General features: G+C 41.0%; 1 protein-coding gene across 1 annotated transcript; it reads right to left on the bottom strand.

Annotated features, from left to right (window-relative positions):
* Nucleotides 1-525: 525 nt before the first annotated feature.
* Nucleotides 526-17,991, bottom strand: LOC122397659. Its single transcript, XM_043396956.1, has 4 exons — nucleotides 17,857-17,991; nucleotides 15,259-15,624; nucleotides 12,136-12,268; nucleotides 526-2,465 (listed from the first exon to the last, which is right to left on the bottom strand). Exons 2-4 carry the CDS (start codon nucleotides 15,470-15,472, stop codon nucleotides 2,294-2,296), a joined length of 519 nt encoding a protein of 172 aa, XP_043252891.1. The 5' UTR covers nucleotides 15,473-15,624; nucleotides 17,857-17,991; the 3' UTR covers nucleotides 526-2,293.
* Between the last annotated feature and the right edge of the window lie 1,354 nt (nucleotides 17,992-19,345).

The raw sequence follows: 19,345 nt of genomic DNA, 5'->3' as shown, positions 1-19,345 counted from the left end.
TGTCTTTCCTAACACGAAAGTTTCCGCAACGTGGTACGCACGACGATCGCCTGATCGTGTTTTTTGGGGGGCTCGTGGATTATTCAGAAGCGTGCGGTAACGTCGCGACGCCGTTCGAAACGAAACAGCGGGGGATCTCTTGGCAGTGGCGCGAATGTCGCCGATAAACGAATCCCGCGCGATCGTTTTAGCCGAGGATATCGCGGATCCTAACTGTTAGGAGTCTCTTTGGCTTGGCACGATCTCGTTCCCGATCGTTACCGGGGAGTGTTTGGCATGGCGCTTAAGCCGATAAAGGCGCCGGAGATTGTTATAATAACTTTTCGAAGCCCCCGCGACGCCGCTGTAAATTCACCGGATTGTTTTCGCGCGAAGCTTCTTTTTTTCGTGAAAAATACAGAAGGAATAACTGGATACGAGAAACCTTGGACTGTTCTTCTGGAATTTTAAATTGTTTATTAGTTGGAATTTGTCGTATTAATACTTACCATGTGTATTAGGGATGGAGTTACAGAGACAGGGGGCATTTATAAGATTGATTGTTGGAGTAATTAAATTTTATTCAGTTGCTTAAAGTATAAAAATAGTTCTCTTTAATTTGAGAGAAAGTATTGGGCAAATAACTTATCAAGTAGACATCGAACTTAAACGAATGCAATTTACCCCTTCGTGTCCATAGATACAGAGAATATTTTTCAACACACTTCGATCTATTCTATTGCAAAGGAGCGTACTGCAGATTGGTTTCATAATAATCCAAGCAGTTCCGTTGAAAATATCTCGTTTGCTTGTAGGGACCAAAAACAGTTGTAAAAAGGTTCCCCAATAATCAGAAAAGAAGAAACGGTAGCAGAAGCAGAAACAACTTAAAAAAGTACATAATTGAACATCGTGATAGATATCTCAACATCTTAGAAGCTAGTTTTATATAAAAATATATATAAGCAGAGAAAAAACGTTGGTTATATTGAAGAATATTCATGAAGACTGTTTAAATCGATGAATTTAATGCCATTTTTACAAAGCTAGTTAAAATTAATAGATCTAGGTTTCTACTTTTGCAACGTCTGAACAGAGTACACCTTTTCCATAAATATGGTCCCCTGACAACTGCTTTGGTTTCTACGATCAAAGGAGGCGCTGATAAGATTGACGATCAATCTAAATCGATCAAATTTAATCAAAACGCGATCCCGCGATTCGTATTAAACGCGAAACGGTAACGATGACGGGAAGAATAAACCGTCATCGCGTAAATTAAGGTCCCTTTTTGGTCGTGGCCGAGCGAAATAATTAGAAGAAGCGGACTCGAGCGCAAGAGCCATTACCTCGGGTCTCCTCCGGCTGCCTTTGTGAACATTATACGCTCGCTAAATATTGTACGTCGATGGTAAATAAAGGCTACTTCGTCGAGATCGGTTCTAGCGACGGTAACTTTCCGCGGGACGGCTATTAGGGAGGAATCTCGAGAACGCGGAAAATGTCCCGTAATTGGCGGGAAATTAATAGGGGTGTAGCCGGGGCTATTACGTAATACGCGACCGTGGAAGAAGGATCGCGAAAACGAGAAAATGTACAGCCGCCCCCGTTCGAAGGGACAGCGAAAATAAAGTCCGCTTTATGTATTTTCCGCCAGGAAATGAAACCGTCGATATCGTTTCGCGGAAGTCTCCGTATTTCGACTGGAAATACGAGAGGTATTAAATTTTACCGAATGAAATAGCGAATTTGTTGGTGCCTCCTCCTTCCGACGACAGGGCTTTACAAACAATACGAACGCGTTTATTCGTGCATTTCAGACGACGTAAAATGCAAGCACGGTATAATGTACAATTTCATCGAGTATCGTGTTTTAGATCGCGATTGAAGCGCGCCGTTTCGAAACAATAAATAATAGCGAACTTCCATGTACTTCTTGCACGCGTTAAATACTATTTAATCCTCTTAAGCGTAACGTAAAATAACCCCTACGTTGTTCAGCGAGCGTTGATCTAACGAAAATTTCTCGAACTTTAAATCTCGTTTATAAATAGAGTTCGGAGGAATATTTCTCTCTTGTTAGCGCGTAGCGATGGTTGATAAAATAATATCGACGATAGTTTTGGGGAAAAATGGAAATGAACGTTGCGTTTTGTAATCTCGGTGAGTCTCTTTGCGTAAAGAGGGGTTTGCGGATCGTCGAGGACCGTGTCCTTGGTGGAACGTCGGGGGTTGACAGAGAAATCGTCCACGATATCACAGGCTTCATTGTAATCTTCGGTTTCTGTCGTCGACAGTCGAGGATCTCGTCGGTTCACCGCAGTCGAATCTTCTTCATCATGCTAAGAACGCTGGAGCCGGGCAGCGGGCAGGTGGGGTAGAAATTGTGACATCCCTGACCTTCCACGCCGGATATCAGTTGACCCATATGCGCCGCGAAGTGGTACCTCGAGGGCACTTCCGCCATTGTGCTCAAACTCGTGTCCCTGGAAAATTTTCAGAAAATTTCCGTAGGTTATTTTTCCATCCTCACGAAGGTATTTTATTGAACGATTTAATATAAATTTAATCGACAACGGTCAGCGGAATTAAACGTTACGTATTTTCCAACTAAATTCGACGATTCGGAAAATTTGCATCGTTCTAATTTTCATGTTTTCATCGCGAAGTACCATCGAGGAATTATATTCGAGGGGATGTACGTTTATTTTATAGATATCGAATCAAATGTGAATTTGTTTTAATTTGCGTGGGGAAGAATTTAATCGAATTACGTAGAATGATATAACGGAATAATAATGGAACGTTGTATTTTAATGGAGTTGGGATTTCTGGTTTTGATCAAAGCCACGCGATTTCGTAAAGATCGCGAACGGTGTTACGAAACAGCCGAAAAAATGGTCGCTCGACGCCAATGGCGCGCCACGCACGAAACGAACTCCACTTTCGCAACGCTTGACCATGATAAACTGGTTGAGAAGCGCGGCATATAAGAACAGGCACAAGGAGAGTCGCCTTTTACTTTCGATATCGACGGCTGCTGGTAAACACGCGCGGTAGAATCCGGTTATGCTCGACGAAACCGATTGAAAATTACACGGGACACCTTTCTCCGTTCCACCGTGAACATACAGAATCGTGGAGATTGCCGGGAAACTTGGGAAAAACATCGACGATAGCAACTTACTTCCGGTGTTGACGTCTCACTGTTCCTGACCACTCCCAACTTTCAGTACACTCGAATTTCTCATTTCTATAAGTTGCAAAGTGTAACTGTGTTTTACTTAGAAATGGTACCATCTAATTTTCGTTTTGGTAAATTAATTCTTTGGACCATTTTGTGTAAAAAAAATGAGAGGATGAGATGATAGAAAACTGTATACTTTAGGAGATATCAAAAGACTTCTTCAACTTTGTTTAAAATAGTCACAGAAACGCGATAAATAGGATGCAACTATTAAACGATTATTGGTGTTTTTCTTTTTTATGGAAACTCTTTTACTGGTTCTCCATTTTCCTCGTGACTGTGGAGGACCTTTTGTTAACGTAAGATGGTAGGAAATAAGGATGAAATTATACAACTTCAACTCTGTTCTAAAAATGGAGTCACAAAATTAAAATAAATAGAAAGCAATGAAATTATTAAACAATTAGTGGTGGAATATTTTTACTGATTCTCCATTTTGTTCCTCACTGTGGAGAATCTTTCGTTAGCGTAAGATGGTAGGAAATAAGGATGAAATTATACAACTTCAACTCTGTTTTAAAAATGGAGTCACAAAATTAAAATAAATAGAAAGCAATGAAATTATTAAACAATTAGTGGTGGAATATTTTTACTGATTCTCCATTTTGTTCCTCACTGTGGAGAATCTTTCGTTAGCGTAAGATGGTAGGAAATAAGGATGAAATTATACAACTTCAACTCTGTTTTAAAAATGGAGTCACAAAATTAAAATAAATAGAAGGCAATGAAATTATTAAACAATTACTGGTGCAATATTTTTACTTGTTCCATTTTGTTCCTCACTGTGGAGAATCTTTTGTTAACGTAAAATGGTAGAAAATAAGGATGAGATCATACAACTTCAACTCTGTCCAAAATGGAGTCAAAAAGTCAAAATAAATAGGATGCAACGAAATTATAAAACGATTACATTTTGTTCCTCACTGTGGAGGATCTTTCGTTCACGTAAAATGGTAGGAAATAAGGATAAGATCATACAAGCTCAACTCTGTCCAAAATGGAGTCACAAAGTCAAACTAAATAGGATGCAAGGAAATTCTAAAAGGATTACTGGTGGAATATTTTTACATGTTCCATTTTGCTCGTGACCTTTCGTTAAGGTAAGATGGTAGGGAGGGGATGGCGTCGCGACGGTAGCAATACCCCGTAGCCAAAGGAGCAGTTTCGTCACGCATGGTTCCCGAGGAAGACGTCTAGCAGCCGCAAAAAGGGAAAAAGTCTCCCTGTCTCGGGCCGTTTACGATCGAAACGGGCCTCGGGCCTCCCGAGAGCGCCGGCGAATAAACGCAAAACGGCTTCTTAGCTTTTCCATCTTGATCGGTTTAACCCGAAGCGATCCGCGATCCAATAAAAATCGGGCTCGTCGCTGGAAGCGGCGTTTACGCACGCATAAAAGTAAATATAAAGCTCGAATCCTTCCGGGACATTAACCGCGAGGAGAGGATCGCTCGCAGGACGATTCACCGCGACATCGTCGCTCCTTGCTCGCTTTCTTTCGCGTTCTTTTTATCATCCTCGTCGTTACTCCGGGCCAATAGCAGGTTTTTTTTGTTCATACGATCGTTTAATTCGCGACGATATTAAATTATTTTCAAAAAGACCCCCGCGAATGTAACAAATAAAAATCAAACCAACGCAGGTTCGTAAACAACTCAATTATCTATACGTACTTCAATTTAGTTTTTATTTGCAGGAATTTTAACAAGAACGGGAAAAATGTGTAATTCACCATTTTATTAAATTGTATTTTTAATTGTTTACTCTTTCGGAACTCATATTCCTGCACTTTAATCATTTTTATTCGAACAACGAATATATTGCATTTTGAAGAGACCAAAGTATTTATTAAAACTCGTTAATACTAATATAATTATAGCGTTCCCAGATACTGTATATGCCCGAGATCTAATACTCGAAACCCATAAGTAGACGAACGTTGTTTACGAGATTGGAAAGTTTAATATTTTAATACATCGTTTTGTTCATACCATCGTTCAAACAATTACTTAATTCGTTAGCGAATAAATGGGAAAATATGCATCGCCGGCGATGAATGGGGAATTGTATTTGCACTTCGATACAATGATTGGCTGAATTCGATTACCTGTTTCGCCTCTGTAAATAACTTCGTTTGCTCTCGTATCACGCCTCTGCGTTTCAATGTGGGACATCAGAATCATTATCGTTAGTTCCATTTACTCTTTTCGGATCATTAACGGGTTCCGCCTCGTCTCTAAATAAATAAATTACCGATAATAACTTGTCAGTAGCGCGTATTTCGAATTATTCGCTAATTTCAGTAACGAACGTGCTCGAATTAATTTTAATAAAACGCAACCCAGGCCCCGAGGTAAACTGCGCCAAAGTTTTGTTTACGCTGTCCCGTTGTCGTTGCGTCGTTCCGCCTCCCCGTTAATTAATCGACGAACTCGCGAGATCGGTGTCTGTTTCGCGATATGTTAATGAATCGCAAAAACCGTTTTGTTTCCCGGCGTACGAGAACCTTTTTCCTCCGCGTGCATCGATGTTTCAAACGGGTGAATTTATCCATTAATTAATTACGAAAGAAAAAGGAACACACTGGCCGCCCGGGAATACGAAGCTTAATTGCTGTCAATTAAACGGCGCTCGCGCGATTCGTACGAAATTCACCTTTTCAACCGGAACGGGAAAAGTGGAAGCGCGTGTAATTTCGCGTGATGAACGGGAAAAACCGCCGCGGCCGAGCAGCGGTTGCGAATTAATCGTTGAAAACGGGGCTGCAATTTAGAACGATAATTAAGCTCGAAAATCTCGAAAGAGCCGGGTGAGGGCAAAGGAAATAAGAGAAGAATGCGCGAGCACGAGTGGACTACCTTTGTCGGGCGAAATCGTTGTTCCGATTTACGAAACGCTGGGTAGACCGGGGCCAATAGTAACGAGCTGAAAAATATTTTCTTATGTATCGCTGCGATATTAAATCCAAAGTTTCGTAAATGTTGCTCTTTGCATATTTTATTCAATTAATGTATTAAAATATAGACTCTTTCAACCCTTTGCTATAAAATAACATTCACGAAACAAGAGGCTGTTCACTCGTCATCAAGTCTCTTTTCTTATTCTTTTTCGTGGCCAAATTTAAACGAAATTAAATAGTCTACGTTTGAATAATTATGTAAAATTAAATTGTACATGAAGGGGTTAAAAAATTCCATGTTACTTGAAAAATACAAAACGTGGACAAAGTGAAATACTATCAGACCGCAATTGTGATAGCATAATTTATTTAAAAATATATATGGTGAAGGAATCAAAGTGAAAGTGTGAGATTTGGCAATGTAACCCTTTCTATGGGTACGGCGAATTATGCAACACCCAGTATAGTTAAAACTCCGAAGTCACATCCGAAGACGTCGAACTCGACGTGATATTCGTTTCCAGCCGCGGTAAACTCCTGATCTGAATAAAGATTACGCATGAAGTCGCGGGGAATTACAATTTCGAAAGGCACGGGGGATTTGCATACGCGACAAAGAGCCTGGAATGAACGCGGAAAATCGTCCTCGGAGTTTGCATCAGCGAATCGCAATTTCACAGTAGAGTCTCGCGTTTGCCGCGTATTGTGTAAAGAAAGAAAGCTCACGCGGGTTTAAGGAGAGTGTGGCTGGTAATATTTACTTACGCGATCACGAGGTTACCTAATAGCTTTCGTTTCGTGGGATATTTCTTTGCAATCAGATTTTTTATAAATTCAAATTTCAATACCTCGATCTGTCAATGAATTAATAATAAAATTTCCTCAAACAACTATATTTATAGAAATTGGGAGAAGATCAAAGACTCGAAAGACGAGGTACCAACCCTTGGACTCTGTCGAGAAACATAAAGGACCGAAGTTTAAGGTTTCTGATGTATTTTATAGCATTTTTTTATTACGAAACGGGGGGACGGGAGGCATTGTTTCGAGGCGTGTTTGTCAGGGAATTCGAGAGGGAGTCTGGCACGCGTGGCTCCGGGCGTCGTAGAAAGTCGGAAGAAGATTGAATAACCCGTGAAAAGGAAAGTGGCGGATTGTTACGGGTGTGCGCGTTCGCACGGACAACATACCGAGGTTGTCCCGTTTTCGGAGTGGTCGCTTACATAAGAACAGACGAACTTTCACGTTGTACTCCGACCTCTCGTCGAGGCGCCATCGACTTCTTAATGGCCGGAAGCGGCAGCGGCTTTGGACAAATAAATCGAGGCTGCGGGAAGGTTTGCTCGAGTCCGATTCATCGGAACGTCGTTGCACTACCACGATCGCAGAAACGCGTAAACGAGGAATTTTGAAATCACTTACATCTCCCGACGCTTTCTAAAGACACGTTTATCGACGTTCTTTCGATTTCTATTTACGCTCTTTAATCGATCGTTCATGAATTTTGTAAAACAGCGCTCGATCGCATTGGTTTGTTTCCCCTTGCACGGAATATTTCCTCGTTGCGAACAGAGGCAACAATTTTTACTTTCTAAATACTGGAATCTTGAGTAGAGTTTCCTACCGTGATCGATCAAGTGACCAATCTTTCTTGGTCTCTTTTACGAGGTACTCCTGATGTTCTATTTTCAATTAAATAAACAATTTATGATCCAGTTTTATCGTATACTAGTCGTATGATCAATAGGAATTGTTGAAACTACTTTGGGTATGTAGCGTCAAAGTAAATGTGAAAATAAACATAGAAGATAGCAAAAATTATAGTAGGTGATATAATCGTTAGATAGAGGATTAAATGCCCTTTAAAATGGGCGTTTGTACGAGTCGATAGCTCAATTAGTTCCGGAGATATAGCGATTTTAGTTTCAAGTCGATGCGGTGGCTAGTTTCAGAGATATAAGGGTTCGAAGCGTTTGTTTACGTTTCATTGAGATCAATGAACTCGCGCGCGCGTAGATAGTAAACAGTGCGTAGTAAATTCTTGGAAATACTACGGCGAAACTAGGTCACTCGGTCACGAGTCACGTGCGAGACAGAGAGGTCCAGCGCGACACGTCAGACGGAGACAGAGATAGTCAAATTAAGAAAAATACCCTTTTACATAAATTACGATATCTCCAAAACGGTAAGTCGGATCGATAAAAACGAAAAACCATTTTAAAGGGGAGGCCTTGGCGCCCCTAACAGTGGCTCGATTATGGCCTAAACCCTAGTAGCTTCGGGACTAAACGCGTCTAAACTTTTAGTATTTTTAATATTCTCAATATTCTCTTGTTTCACCCTTGCTGTATATTTCCTATTTAACATAACATTGTACGTTAGAAATTTCAACAGAAATATTAAAAACGGTCATTCGATCGTGGTAGGTTCAGTGTTAAACTCGCGTTTAAATTCGCCGCTTGCGAATTGCAATTCCGACCTAACCCAGGCGCTTTTCAAACTTCTGTTTCGAATGAAATCCGGTCGAAATGTTCGAAAACGCTTCTACGTTTGCGTTATGAGACAAAATCCGCGGTCCATAAAATCCCGTACAGCGTCGATCGATAGCCGGGGGTCCGGCGATATCAGCGAACGGAAAGTCCAGCGTCGAAAATCGCGGCGAGGTTTCGCGGAGCACAAACAAACCGATTCGATTTGCCACTCCGCATCGACCGAGTCAATATTTGGCCGGTTTAACATAACTTTGCTTTTAATCGGGGAGCAAAACGGCCCCCGATGGTCGCGCGGCCAGCTCGCCGCGCATTATCCAAATAATATGGCGGCCCGGCGTGAATCAGCCATCGTTTCGCGATCGTAAACGAAAATTGCGACATACGCCCGCCCGTGGTCTCCGTGGCGTCCAATTTGTTCGCGCGTTTTCAACATTACCAAGATTACTGCTCGCAGGGCGCATTGAGCCGTTCGAAAAACTCGTAGAAAATAAAAATAAAAATATAAAGTAACAGCTTTCGTTCGTCTTTCGAAGACTCCTGGCTTGGAGGTTACGGTTGAGTATTCTGTTTAGAAATTGAGCGTAATGCTATACTTTTAGTATTACAACTTTTGTGCTTTCAAATCTGTTATCAAATTTCTTCTTAGATTTCTATGTTGTAAAAGTGTCTTATCTCTCGTTATCTAAAATTTCTGTCCAGATAAGAATTTTGTTCGTCCCTGTCAGGATGTTGTAAGTGAGTAGAAATGTTTGAACAAATAAAATTTGAAAGTTGTAGATAGAGAAATGAACTCTAGAGACAGCTCATGGCCATACGTAATCGTAACCATTGGCAATATCATCAATTTGCAAACAAAGGCATGCTCATAAAAACAGTGTCTGTTCAATAATAATTACGTATTGTGCACGTATAAATATTGTAAAGTATCGAGCGTTGTTCCGTCCTCAATAATAGATGCTAATAATATTGAGAATTAATTTATATGCAAACGGAATGGCTCGTTATAATTTTGGGAAAATTAACTGGCGAGCAATCGGTGAAGCGATCCATGGCCGTCCATTTCTAGAAAGTTGCCCGCCCCTGGGCATAGTAATGCGAAAATCGCGAAACGCGTGGCGTTTATGCACACCGTCCAATTTTCGATGACGTCCGGATCCACGATGCGCTGTCGACCCCGATATCGGGCTCGACATTCGCAGCATCTGCATCCGTTTAGCGAGATATCGTGCTGACGTTTCTGTTATTCTACGCGAAGCACGCTTCAACCCTGCGTGGATCGATGATCGAGCAAAACGGATTTCAGAAACTGTTCGAACGTCCAATGCCTTATTAATTTGCACTCCGTGTCCACTATCTTGGAAAAGTTGTGTAAATATTGTAGACTCCATCCAGAAGAAACCCAAAAGTAAACGTTCTTACATTCATTGCAAAATTCATAAATAAAATTATTATCTCAAGTTTAAACGTGAATCAGAATATTTTTGAATCGATTGGGGTCTTCAAGAATTTTGAAACAATTTGACTCAGGTAATATTTTCTTATTTTGGGTACTAGATTCACCCCTCTGTGCGTTGACGTGCAATTAAGAATTACCCTGTATTGATCGAGGGGTGTAAACTAGAGATTGGCAGCGAGCGGATGTTTGGCCCTCGATTGGTGGCTCGAGGACAAAATGACCTATAGTATTCTTCCAAAGCGTCGCACCTAATTGGCTGTAACGATCGTTTGCACGAAACTTTTCGTGAATCGTTCTCAGTTCGTCCTCGAACGTAGAACAGCCTACAGGTCTGGGGAACTGCCAAATCTAGTAAGTGGAATCTATTAAACACTCTCCATTTTGTACTCCGCTACTTTTCAGCTTAATATATCCTCAAATTTACTTAAAGGGTGTTCAAACAAAAATTACATGTTACAATTTTATATTAAATAATGTTCTTCGTAATTCGAAGCACAGTAGTGAGAGGAACTGCCAAATTTAGTAAGTGGAACTTATTAAACACTTCCAATTTTGTACTCCATTACTCTTCAGCTTACTATATCCTCAGATTTACTTAAAGGGTGTTCAAATAAAAATTACGTGTTACAATTTTATATTAAATAATATTCTTCGTAAATCAAAGCACAGTAATGAGAGGAACTGCTAAACACTTCCAATTTTGTACTCCATTACTCTTCAGCTTACTATATCCTCAGCTTTACTTAAAAAGTGTTCAAATAAAAATTGCATAATATTACAATTTTATATTAAATAATATTCTTCGTAACTCGAAGCACAGTCCATTTTTCCACATGTTTATTGACCTTCCGCGAGTCGAGCTTGCGTCGACTAATCGATTGTTGCGCTCGCGTTACTGCTAATCGAAAGTCGAGAGTGAAAGTGGCGGGGCGAAGCACGAACGATGAAAGTGGATGTTCCGTGTGTACGAGTCGCTGTAAAAGTAGTAACGCCAGAACGCGAAACCGCTGGATCATCGTGAGTTACGAATGATCGCGTCAATCATTCGGCCGGAATACATCGTAAACGTTTAACGGCATAATTGCTGTACCTTCGGTTATAGTCTGTCGTTCGTTTCTTTCGTACGGGCTGAAGGCGAAACGGTCTACGGAACGTCTCACATAAATTTCGAAACCTCCGTTGCGAAGCACGGCAGCGCTAATGTCTTTCGGTCGCTAACGAATGGCCGAATCGCGATGATTAGGGTCGGAATTCTCTCTGGTTACGATTTTACACGCAGCATAAAGTGGAATATTTATCGTCTCGAAAAATAGAATCAGAAAAGAGGAAATTATAGGCTCGAGGAATCTTGGAAACGGCGTTGCACATTATTGAATTCGGTAAACGCGAAAATATTTCGAACGAAGTAAATGAATTCATTCTGGTCGGTTACGTATCGCTCGGAGAAATTCTAATAGCAACTTTCTTTTTTACGTACGTTATTTGTTTCTCGACACACGAAATTTGCATCGTTCTCGAAACAGCGGTTTTTAAAGATCGTTTTACGGTCCACTTTCACTTTCGACTTTCGATTTCCACCATCGGTAAGGCGAGCGAAGCAATTAGACACGCTTGACGCAAGCTCGAACCGCGAAAGGTTCAGAAAAGTTTTAATTTATAACACTTTTGGTATTAAAAAATCTTGTTCTCTTTCAAAATATATCAAATTTTGTTATATCAGCTACTAATGAAATATAAAATATCTTCATCTCGATTGGAAGAATGTCTGCTATTTAGTTCAATCAATAAAGGCAAGGCTAACGTGCACCTTGAATAATAACAATTTGTCATACATGGTGTCTGTGAGGCAGCATGTATGAATACAATGTCAAGTACACGTTTGTCGGCGATTTCGACACGTCCATAAATAAATAATGTCGGCGAAAGTCTATGTCAATGAAACAGTGTCAATGAGAATATTGTCGGCGATGTCAAGGTAAACCCTTGCGAAATAACTCTCGAGTGGACACTAGGTACACGTTGGAATTTAGTAAACTCACAAATTCATAATTTCTAATTTCTTTACCTGATCAAGTTCAGCAACGATCGCTCCATCTCGCTCAGCTGGTCTTGATGGACGAACGAGGTCAGTTCGCAAATCAGTTTAGGCAAGCAAGCAGTCTTGATGGTCGCCATCATTCGGGCGCGTCGCAACGCCGCTGGAAAATGATCGACAAACATGAGTGATTAACGTCGTGATGGTAATCTCGATCGACTGTGTGACATATGCATTTTAGCGCGAATAGATACCGAATCTCTCGTCGAAAAATCAAGGTCAGCGAATCAATCGGCCCCCCAATTAAACTCGAGTGGTCCATGGAAACTGATCTACGAATTTCCAGGCTGATCGAATTCGCCATCGAATTAATTTCTATTCCGGTAGGAGGATAATTGAATTGCACGATCAAAGAGAAAAGCTCGACGACACGTAGCCACGGTAACAGGGACAATTTTGTTTCGATTAGACTCAATTACACGTGCAAATTCACGTGGAACGTTTCCCAAGCCCGGAGCCCGCTGTTTCATTTAATTCTCCAGTTTCCTACCCGGCGTTTTGGCATTCCTTTCCCTCGCGATCCCGCCACCAGATGATGAAATTAAGGAGCCGTGCTTTGTTCCGCGGCCACGGCCATCCTGTACGCGAAACTCTATGGCGCGTCGAGTCTATTAAGAATTTAATATTAATCAATTTAGTCTTTAACGCGCGGAACAGGAAACGTTCGTAATTTTTTCCAAGTTAATTTAACGTGCGTGTTTCAATTTTGTAAAGTTTGATTCATTCAACTTTCGCGACTTCGAGTTTCCGTTTCAGGTTTAATTTGGTTACAGGATGCTTGCATGCTAATATTTACTGGGCATGAATAAGAAAACAATGTTATATAATGGGTGTAAATATAATTTTGATCGAAGGTTTATTTAAAAAGTTGTAAAAATATGAAAGAGACAGGAATTTTAATTGATGACTGGATGCTTTTCCTTCGAATAAAATCATTCATTGTTTACAAATAAGTATGAGGGATCGATACGTTATTCTGGCAAAATGTACTCGGCTTTGACGCACTGTTTTTATTACTCGTGCATTGTTTTCTCATAAATCGATTACACAAAATTTTTCTCATTGTTTCGCTGCGAAAGTTCATATTGAAATTGCATTCTTTATGTAATATCGATGGCTCTGATTACGGATATCAGGTACACAATGCGATTTATAAACACATTTCATTCCGTTCGTGTTCTATTTGCGTCTCGGGTGCTCTTGCTTTCTACATTTTGCTTGTTAAATTTTCAGATACAATCAGTTTCAAACACTTCGTAATGGGGTTTTCTAACGAGAAAGTTGATACGTTCGGTTTGTTTTAATTGATGGCAGAAAAGTTAAAATTAATAGTGATTGTGCGAGTGCAATATACAAATTGCATAATGCACGAAACAGGTACATAAATTTCTAATATTTTTGCTTAAAAAAGAACTGTAGCTTGTCTCAATTTCTGATAAGCAAATTCTCAGGTATACAGCAAGGCAACAGACAATATAACAGATGAGAAGAGTTGTAATAATTTTAAAAAAATACTTCGTAGCAGAGATTGGTATTGTTTTGAAGATAAAAATTGTTATGATGATCGTGAAAAGGTTAGCTCGTGGAGTCGTACTTTGTTTGATCGCGGTAAAAGTCGGTTGGTGAGACGCGAATGGATCAAAGAGGTCAGCCCGAACGAACGCGCAAAATCTCGAATCGCGAACGGAGCAGAGCAGCTTGTGAACGTCGAAGCTGGTTCGTGGCTTTCGAAATGCATTTTCTATACCAGCGAACTGGTTTCCCGAGGTCGAAGATCCACACGCGGCCAAACTCGTCCCGATGGAGTGGCAAACGCATCGAAACGAGTCTCCAGACTCGCGATCAACATGGACGAGCATTGATCCTCGAACGACCGACATTTTTGACCCATATTTTATTCAACCTCATTGCACGACCAAACAACCTTCGTTCAACGGGAAATACAAACAACAGAAACGCAATTTCTAGATACCTTTGTTTATTAAAAATATATTTTTGGCGCCAAAAACTTTGAAAGGCTACGAGACAGAGTGATCGATCTCCTGTTGTCCAGAATAAAAGAACATAATCGAATTCGACAGGTGTGCCGTGGAATTTTTCAGCAGCCACGTGTGTTTCCGTTGCGACAAATGATATTGCAACGCGCGACGCGATTACGCAATGTTCGTGACAAAAATATGCAACTTGATGGCGTTTACGAGCCGCATAAAATTTATGAACAACGATCGCGATTCACAAGACTATAAAAAAGTTGTTACTGGTCTAAGCTGGCAGAAACGAGCTTCGACGATCCTAACAGCTGATCGAATATCCAAGATAGAGGTTTCTTATTTATCGAACGGACTCGAATATTAATCGAACGCGCGCCTGGAAACGAGACTTCGGAAAAGTTCAGTCGAAGCCGAGGTCGACTGCTCGCAGCACTAATTGGCCGGATGAAAACAAGCGTGGCTGTTTGCACAGAATGTTGGCAAACCTGTCCGGCTACTCTCGATGCGGTTCTAGATTCTCGGAGCATATGTTCGACCAGCGAAACCACCTTTTCTTTCGCGATTCGCCTCGAAATAACGCGAAACACGTCGGATTGTCTCTGCTGTCGAGGATCTAGAAACAATGTCCATGGTCATTTCACCCATTACGAGGCTTTTTTACCCATAAACTACGTCTCCGGCATAGCAATACTATTAGTCACCTCGTTGACGTATGATGTAATTGGAACAATTTATATATTCAGTGTTTTTGTCTCTGGTCTTCTTTGAAACAATTCGATTGACCACCACGCGGAGAATGTTTCATATTCGAATTTAATTCAAGAGGGTTCACTTATACATTGTACACAGAGTTCCACGTTAAAAATTTCTACTCAGTCGACAGAGACCAGCTTCTCCAAAATTCAGATCACTAAAATTCAAAAAGGATCGTTCACTTCTAGGCTAACGAGTTCCACATTGCAAGCTTTAGACCTAAAAATGTCTACTCAGTCAACAGAGAAAACCTTCTTCGAGATTTATTTCGATTTCACCCCCATTTCTCGCGCCCCACGTTTGCAATTGATTCGTCGCGAGTGTTCTACGTCCATTTTATTTCCCTTACCGAGTTCTTTCTCGTCGTCCTTCTTGGACGTGAGCGGTATCCTGTCGCGCATAGTGTCCCTTGGCGGGCCCTCCGGGCCCTTGACCGTCTGCGTGACGTTCCGTTCGGACGTTTTGCCGAATATCGTCGCTACCAGGTAACTGTAGTCCCCGGCGAACACCAGAAACATCCCTAGGAATATCACCAGACGCACCGTGCTCGTGTCCATGACCATGTCGGCGTTACGTACGGCGTGAAAACGTCGCGTCTGCACCGATCGACGATCCTCGATTCACTGGCGGCCTCCTGGCCAATTCAGGGACTGGATCGGGACGCCGGGACTGGGTCTGGCTTTTGAACTTTAATCCTCCGCGAGCGACTCCGCACCTACACGCGTGAATAGGTGCAATTAACGGAACTGCAGCGTCACGGTTGTACGGCGTGTCGCGGTTCGATTTAAATTAGACGCGACGGATGGCGTCGCGTTATCGAACCCGGGGCCGATTTAATTAACATCGGCTAAGCAGCTTTCGACCAACGGAGGAATTTTTAAGCTGGGATCATCGTATTACAATTTTATCGCGAGATCCTCCTTCCAACACCGCGTGCAATGACGTGTTCGAAGTGTCTAAATTAATAAGTAGGCGCAAATAATAGAGGAATATTTTTTAGATTGTCCCATCACAATTTTATTTCCAGCTCTGATCGATATCTATTGCTCGAAGAATTGAATTTCGAGGACCATGCATATTTTTAAAAGCAGGTATTTATTGTTCAAGGGGAGTCTCAAAAAATGATTTAGAATAAGTGTTTAGATTAATAAGTAGACGTAAATAGTAGAGGAATATTTTTTAGATTGTCCTACCACAATTTTATTTCGAACACTGATCGATATTTATTGCTCGAAGAATTGAATTTCGAGGGCAATGCATATTTTTGAGAGCAGCTTGAATATTCATTCAGTGGTGAATAATTTCCCAAAACGAGGTAGATATCGATCGTTGATTAAGTAACTTTTATTGGGTAATTTTATTTTAAGCTTGAATACCTTTTTTCCAATTTTGTTCGAAACTCTTTTGAACGGGAGGCTCGATACACACGACGATCGAAATTTCCTATTCAGAGGACCATATTACGGTTACTATTCTCGAAGAACAGTTTAAGCCGTCGTTCAACGCCGAATAATTATCTAGATCGCATAAAATCTTAACTTTGTTAATTACGAACGATTAAATAGCTTTTAACGATGGAGGGAAGTTTGAAGCCAGATTATCCTATATCAATTTTATCTCGAGTTCCTCTTTCTAACTTCGTTACTCTTCGCCATCGACATTTATTATTCAGATTTCCCCGGAACAGTTTTCCTGATCGCGGCAAATTTCGACTCGATTAATTACGAACCATTAATATAAATAACTTTCGTACAAATTTTTTTAATATTTGTTGAGGAAACGTAGTAGTGACCGTATAAATATCTAGGATATAGTTAATGATTTTGGATCATAGAATACAATTCAAGTTTATGTAACCAGAGCAGTGGGTTAACAAAGAGAGAGAGTAATTACGAAGACAAATTACCTTGACCCGGTTCAAGCTGAAGCTTCTCTTTCGAACTCGAGACCCGATATCGTGATCGACACTAATTATTTAATCAGTCAGCTGTGTTTGACCACTATATCCGTCATAGAGAAATGGCAATATTTTTCTACGATTATATTCGTCACGCGTAAAATTAAGTTACCATTTGTTGTTCGAATCGTAATTTTAGCAGAAGCTAAACTATATTCGCGAGTTTCGACATGTTTAGAATCTTTGGAGGTCAAAACGAAATAATGACTGATGCCGGATAATGACTAAGAAAGATTCAAAACGATCATTCAACGTCGAGTATCTGTTCGGATAATTATACCTCGGCCGGTTTAATGAGAAAGGTTAAAAAGCTATCAACAGGGAAATGAATTGCAAATCTCGCTACTTTCCATTCTGTTTCTAATATTTCTCTCAAACTGGATTTATCACACGACAGAAAATTAGAAGAGTTTCAGTAGAAAAATCGGAAATAAGGTTATTTAATCACACTCAAATCTTCTTGCCAATTACAATATTCACCACTAAATCACTCATAAAATATGCTTGTACCTTTTTCAAAATTTGTGTAGAATTGTTTATTCCTCCCTCCTACAATGCACCCCTCAAAAAACGAATCTTAAACTTATTTTTATATTTCAGTATCTTTGTCTATAATAATCGTGTGATATCCTCAAATATTCTGCCTCGAGATTTATTAATTGAATACAGAGTGTCCCACTAATCGTAGCACAATAAGAAAGGGGGCAATCTAACGGTAGTGGACGGCTGTTTAATTTACACGAGAACGTTTGACACAGTGGTCCCAAAAGATTCAGATCACCGGACGTCGATTCCAGGCCTCGAATACCGATTCGCTGTTCGTCGAATAATTTTTCTATTTACATTCCGCCGCGATTCCGCCCGGAGATCCGTTGCGCAAACGTTCGCAAGGAGAATACGTTAGTTACGCAACAGCCCCGCGGTGCACCGCCTTAACCCAATTTTCCCGAATGCACGAATGCAGGTTACGCGTACCGAGACAATACCTACTCGTGAGAACCAAAAAGACCAGTCCCTACGAACAAAACCGTGTCTGAGTTTGGTACGTCTTCTTCGCCTGCTCGAAGACGGTTGCAGCGAAACTTTCGATCTCCGTTCACTTCCACTTTCTTCGAACCGCTTCGAACGTCGTCCTCGTGGATCTCAAGGGACGCTCCAGGTCACACGGTAACCAAAACTGGATCGCGCGAGGGCATCGATCGAATTTTAATTTCTCGAAGGATTCTCGAAATCTCGAGACTTTCGTGTATAATAGACACTTTTGGAAGATCTCGGAAGCTTGGATCCCACTGTCACTGGCACAGAAGTAATCCAGGTGTCTCGTGGATGGGTGTAGATCGGTTCGAACGAGCTGGAGGTGTTCGAGATGCACGAGTGACGCGAATTTCGACGGTTTCGCGTGGTGAGCGTCTCGACGGAGGAATTCACAGACGCTGCCGCGGCCTGGCGTCGTCGTGGAATGACTGTGAATGATTCGAAACCACGGCGGCGGGCCTAACGAGTTGTCAGTGAAAGTTGGACACTCGCCCGCTACTCGCCGCGATTCGATCGGACCGATCTCGTGCCGCGCCTTGCGAGCGAGCGTGCAGATACGCCGGGAACTGGTGCAACCGTCGTGTATATCCTTGCAAACAAATAATATCTATCGCTTAAGAAATTGAGACACGTAAATAACTAAGCCACGAATGCGCACGGTTCGTTAAACTTCGATCTACATCGGTATAATCATGAAAATATATCATTCAATTGTTCAACTATCCCTCAAGAAATTGAAACACACAAATAAAATAATCCAAATACTCAACCATCGCTCAACGAATTGAAACACATAAATAACTGCACCACAAAGGAGTGCAGTTTGTTAAACTTCGATCTAGATCAGTAAAATCAGCCTCAAAAATGTATGATCTAAATATCGAACGAGGTTTATAATTCCCACTGACAGGAAGAGCTCATAAAAAGTACCCTTAATTTTTTTTTTTGATACAACCTTCGAACACGAATTAAAAAGCGTAGCTTCCACGACGTTTCACTTTTGTATTCGGTTGGACGAGATAAACAGAATTAATATCCTCCTATAATAGTTATGCAAGATCGTTTACACTTTTTTTTAATTCCTCGAGGCCACGTTCCAGTTTTTATGCGCAACCTTGCAGTTTCTTACCTCCGTCATACTGAAGTTAACAGTTGCAACAAATCTGAAAATTTTCAAGATCGTTTGAAAGTAATATAAAATAATATTCACGACAAAAACAGTACGAAGATGACACCTGTACTACTCTGCATATTTAAAATAAAAAATGTCAGAGTTCCCCAGCCGTCAGAAGCATCGAAATAAATTCAAAAATTTTCCTCGTTTTCGGAGCAAAGTCGCAATTTAGCGTGGCGTACGTGAGTGGAACAACGAGAATAATTTCGTGGTGGCCAGTTTCCTCAAGGACAGTGACACGAGCGCGGCTGGATCCGACCTGCGTCGCGC

The sequence above is a fragment of the Colletes gigas genome, unplaced genomic scaffold, assembly GCF_013123115.1.
Source record: "Colletes gigas isolate AHSC1104 unplaced genomic scaffold, ASM1312311v1 Colletes_gigas_Sc00010, whole genome shotgun sequence".
NCBI classification, from domain to species: domain Eukaryota; kingdom Metazoa; phylum Arthropoda; class Insecta; order Hymenoptera; family Colletidae; genus Colletes; species Colletes gigas.
Note: the sequence above shows the minus strand (reverse complement) of the source record. Positions and strands in the feature narration are given on the sequence as shown.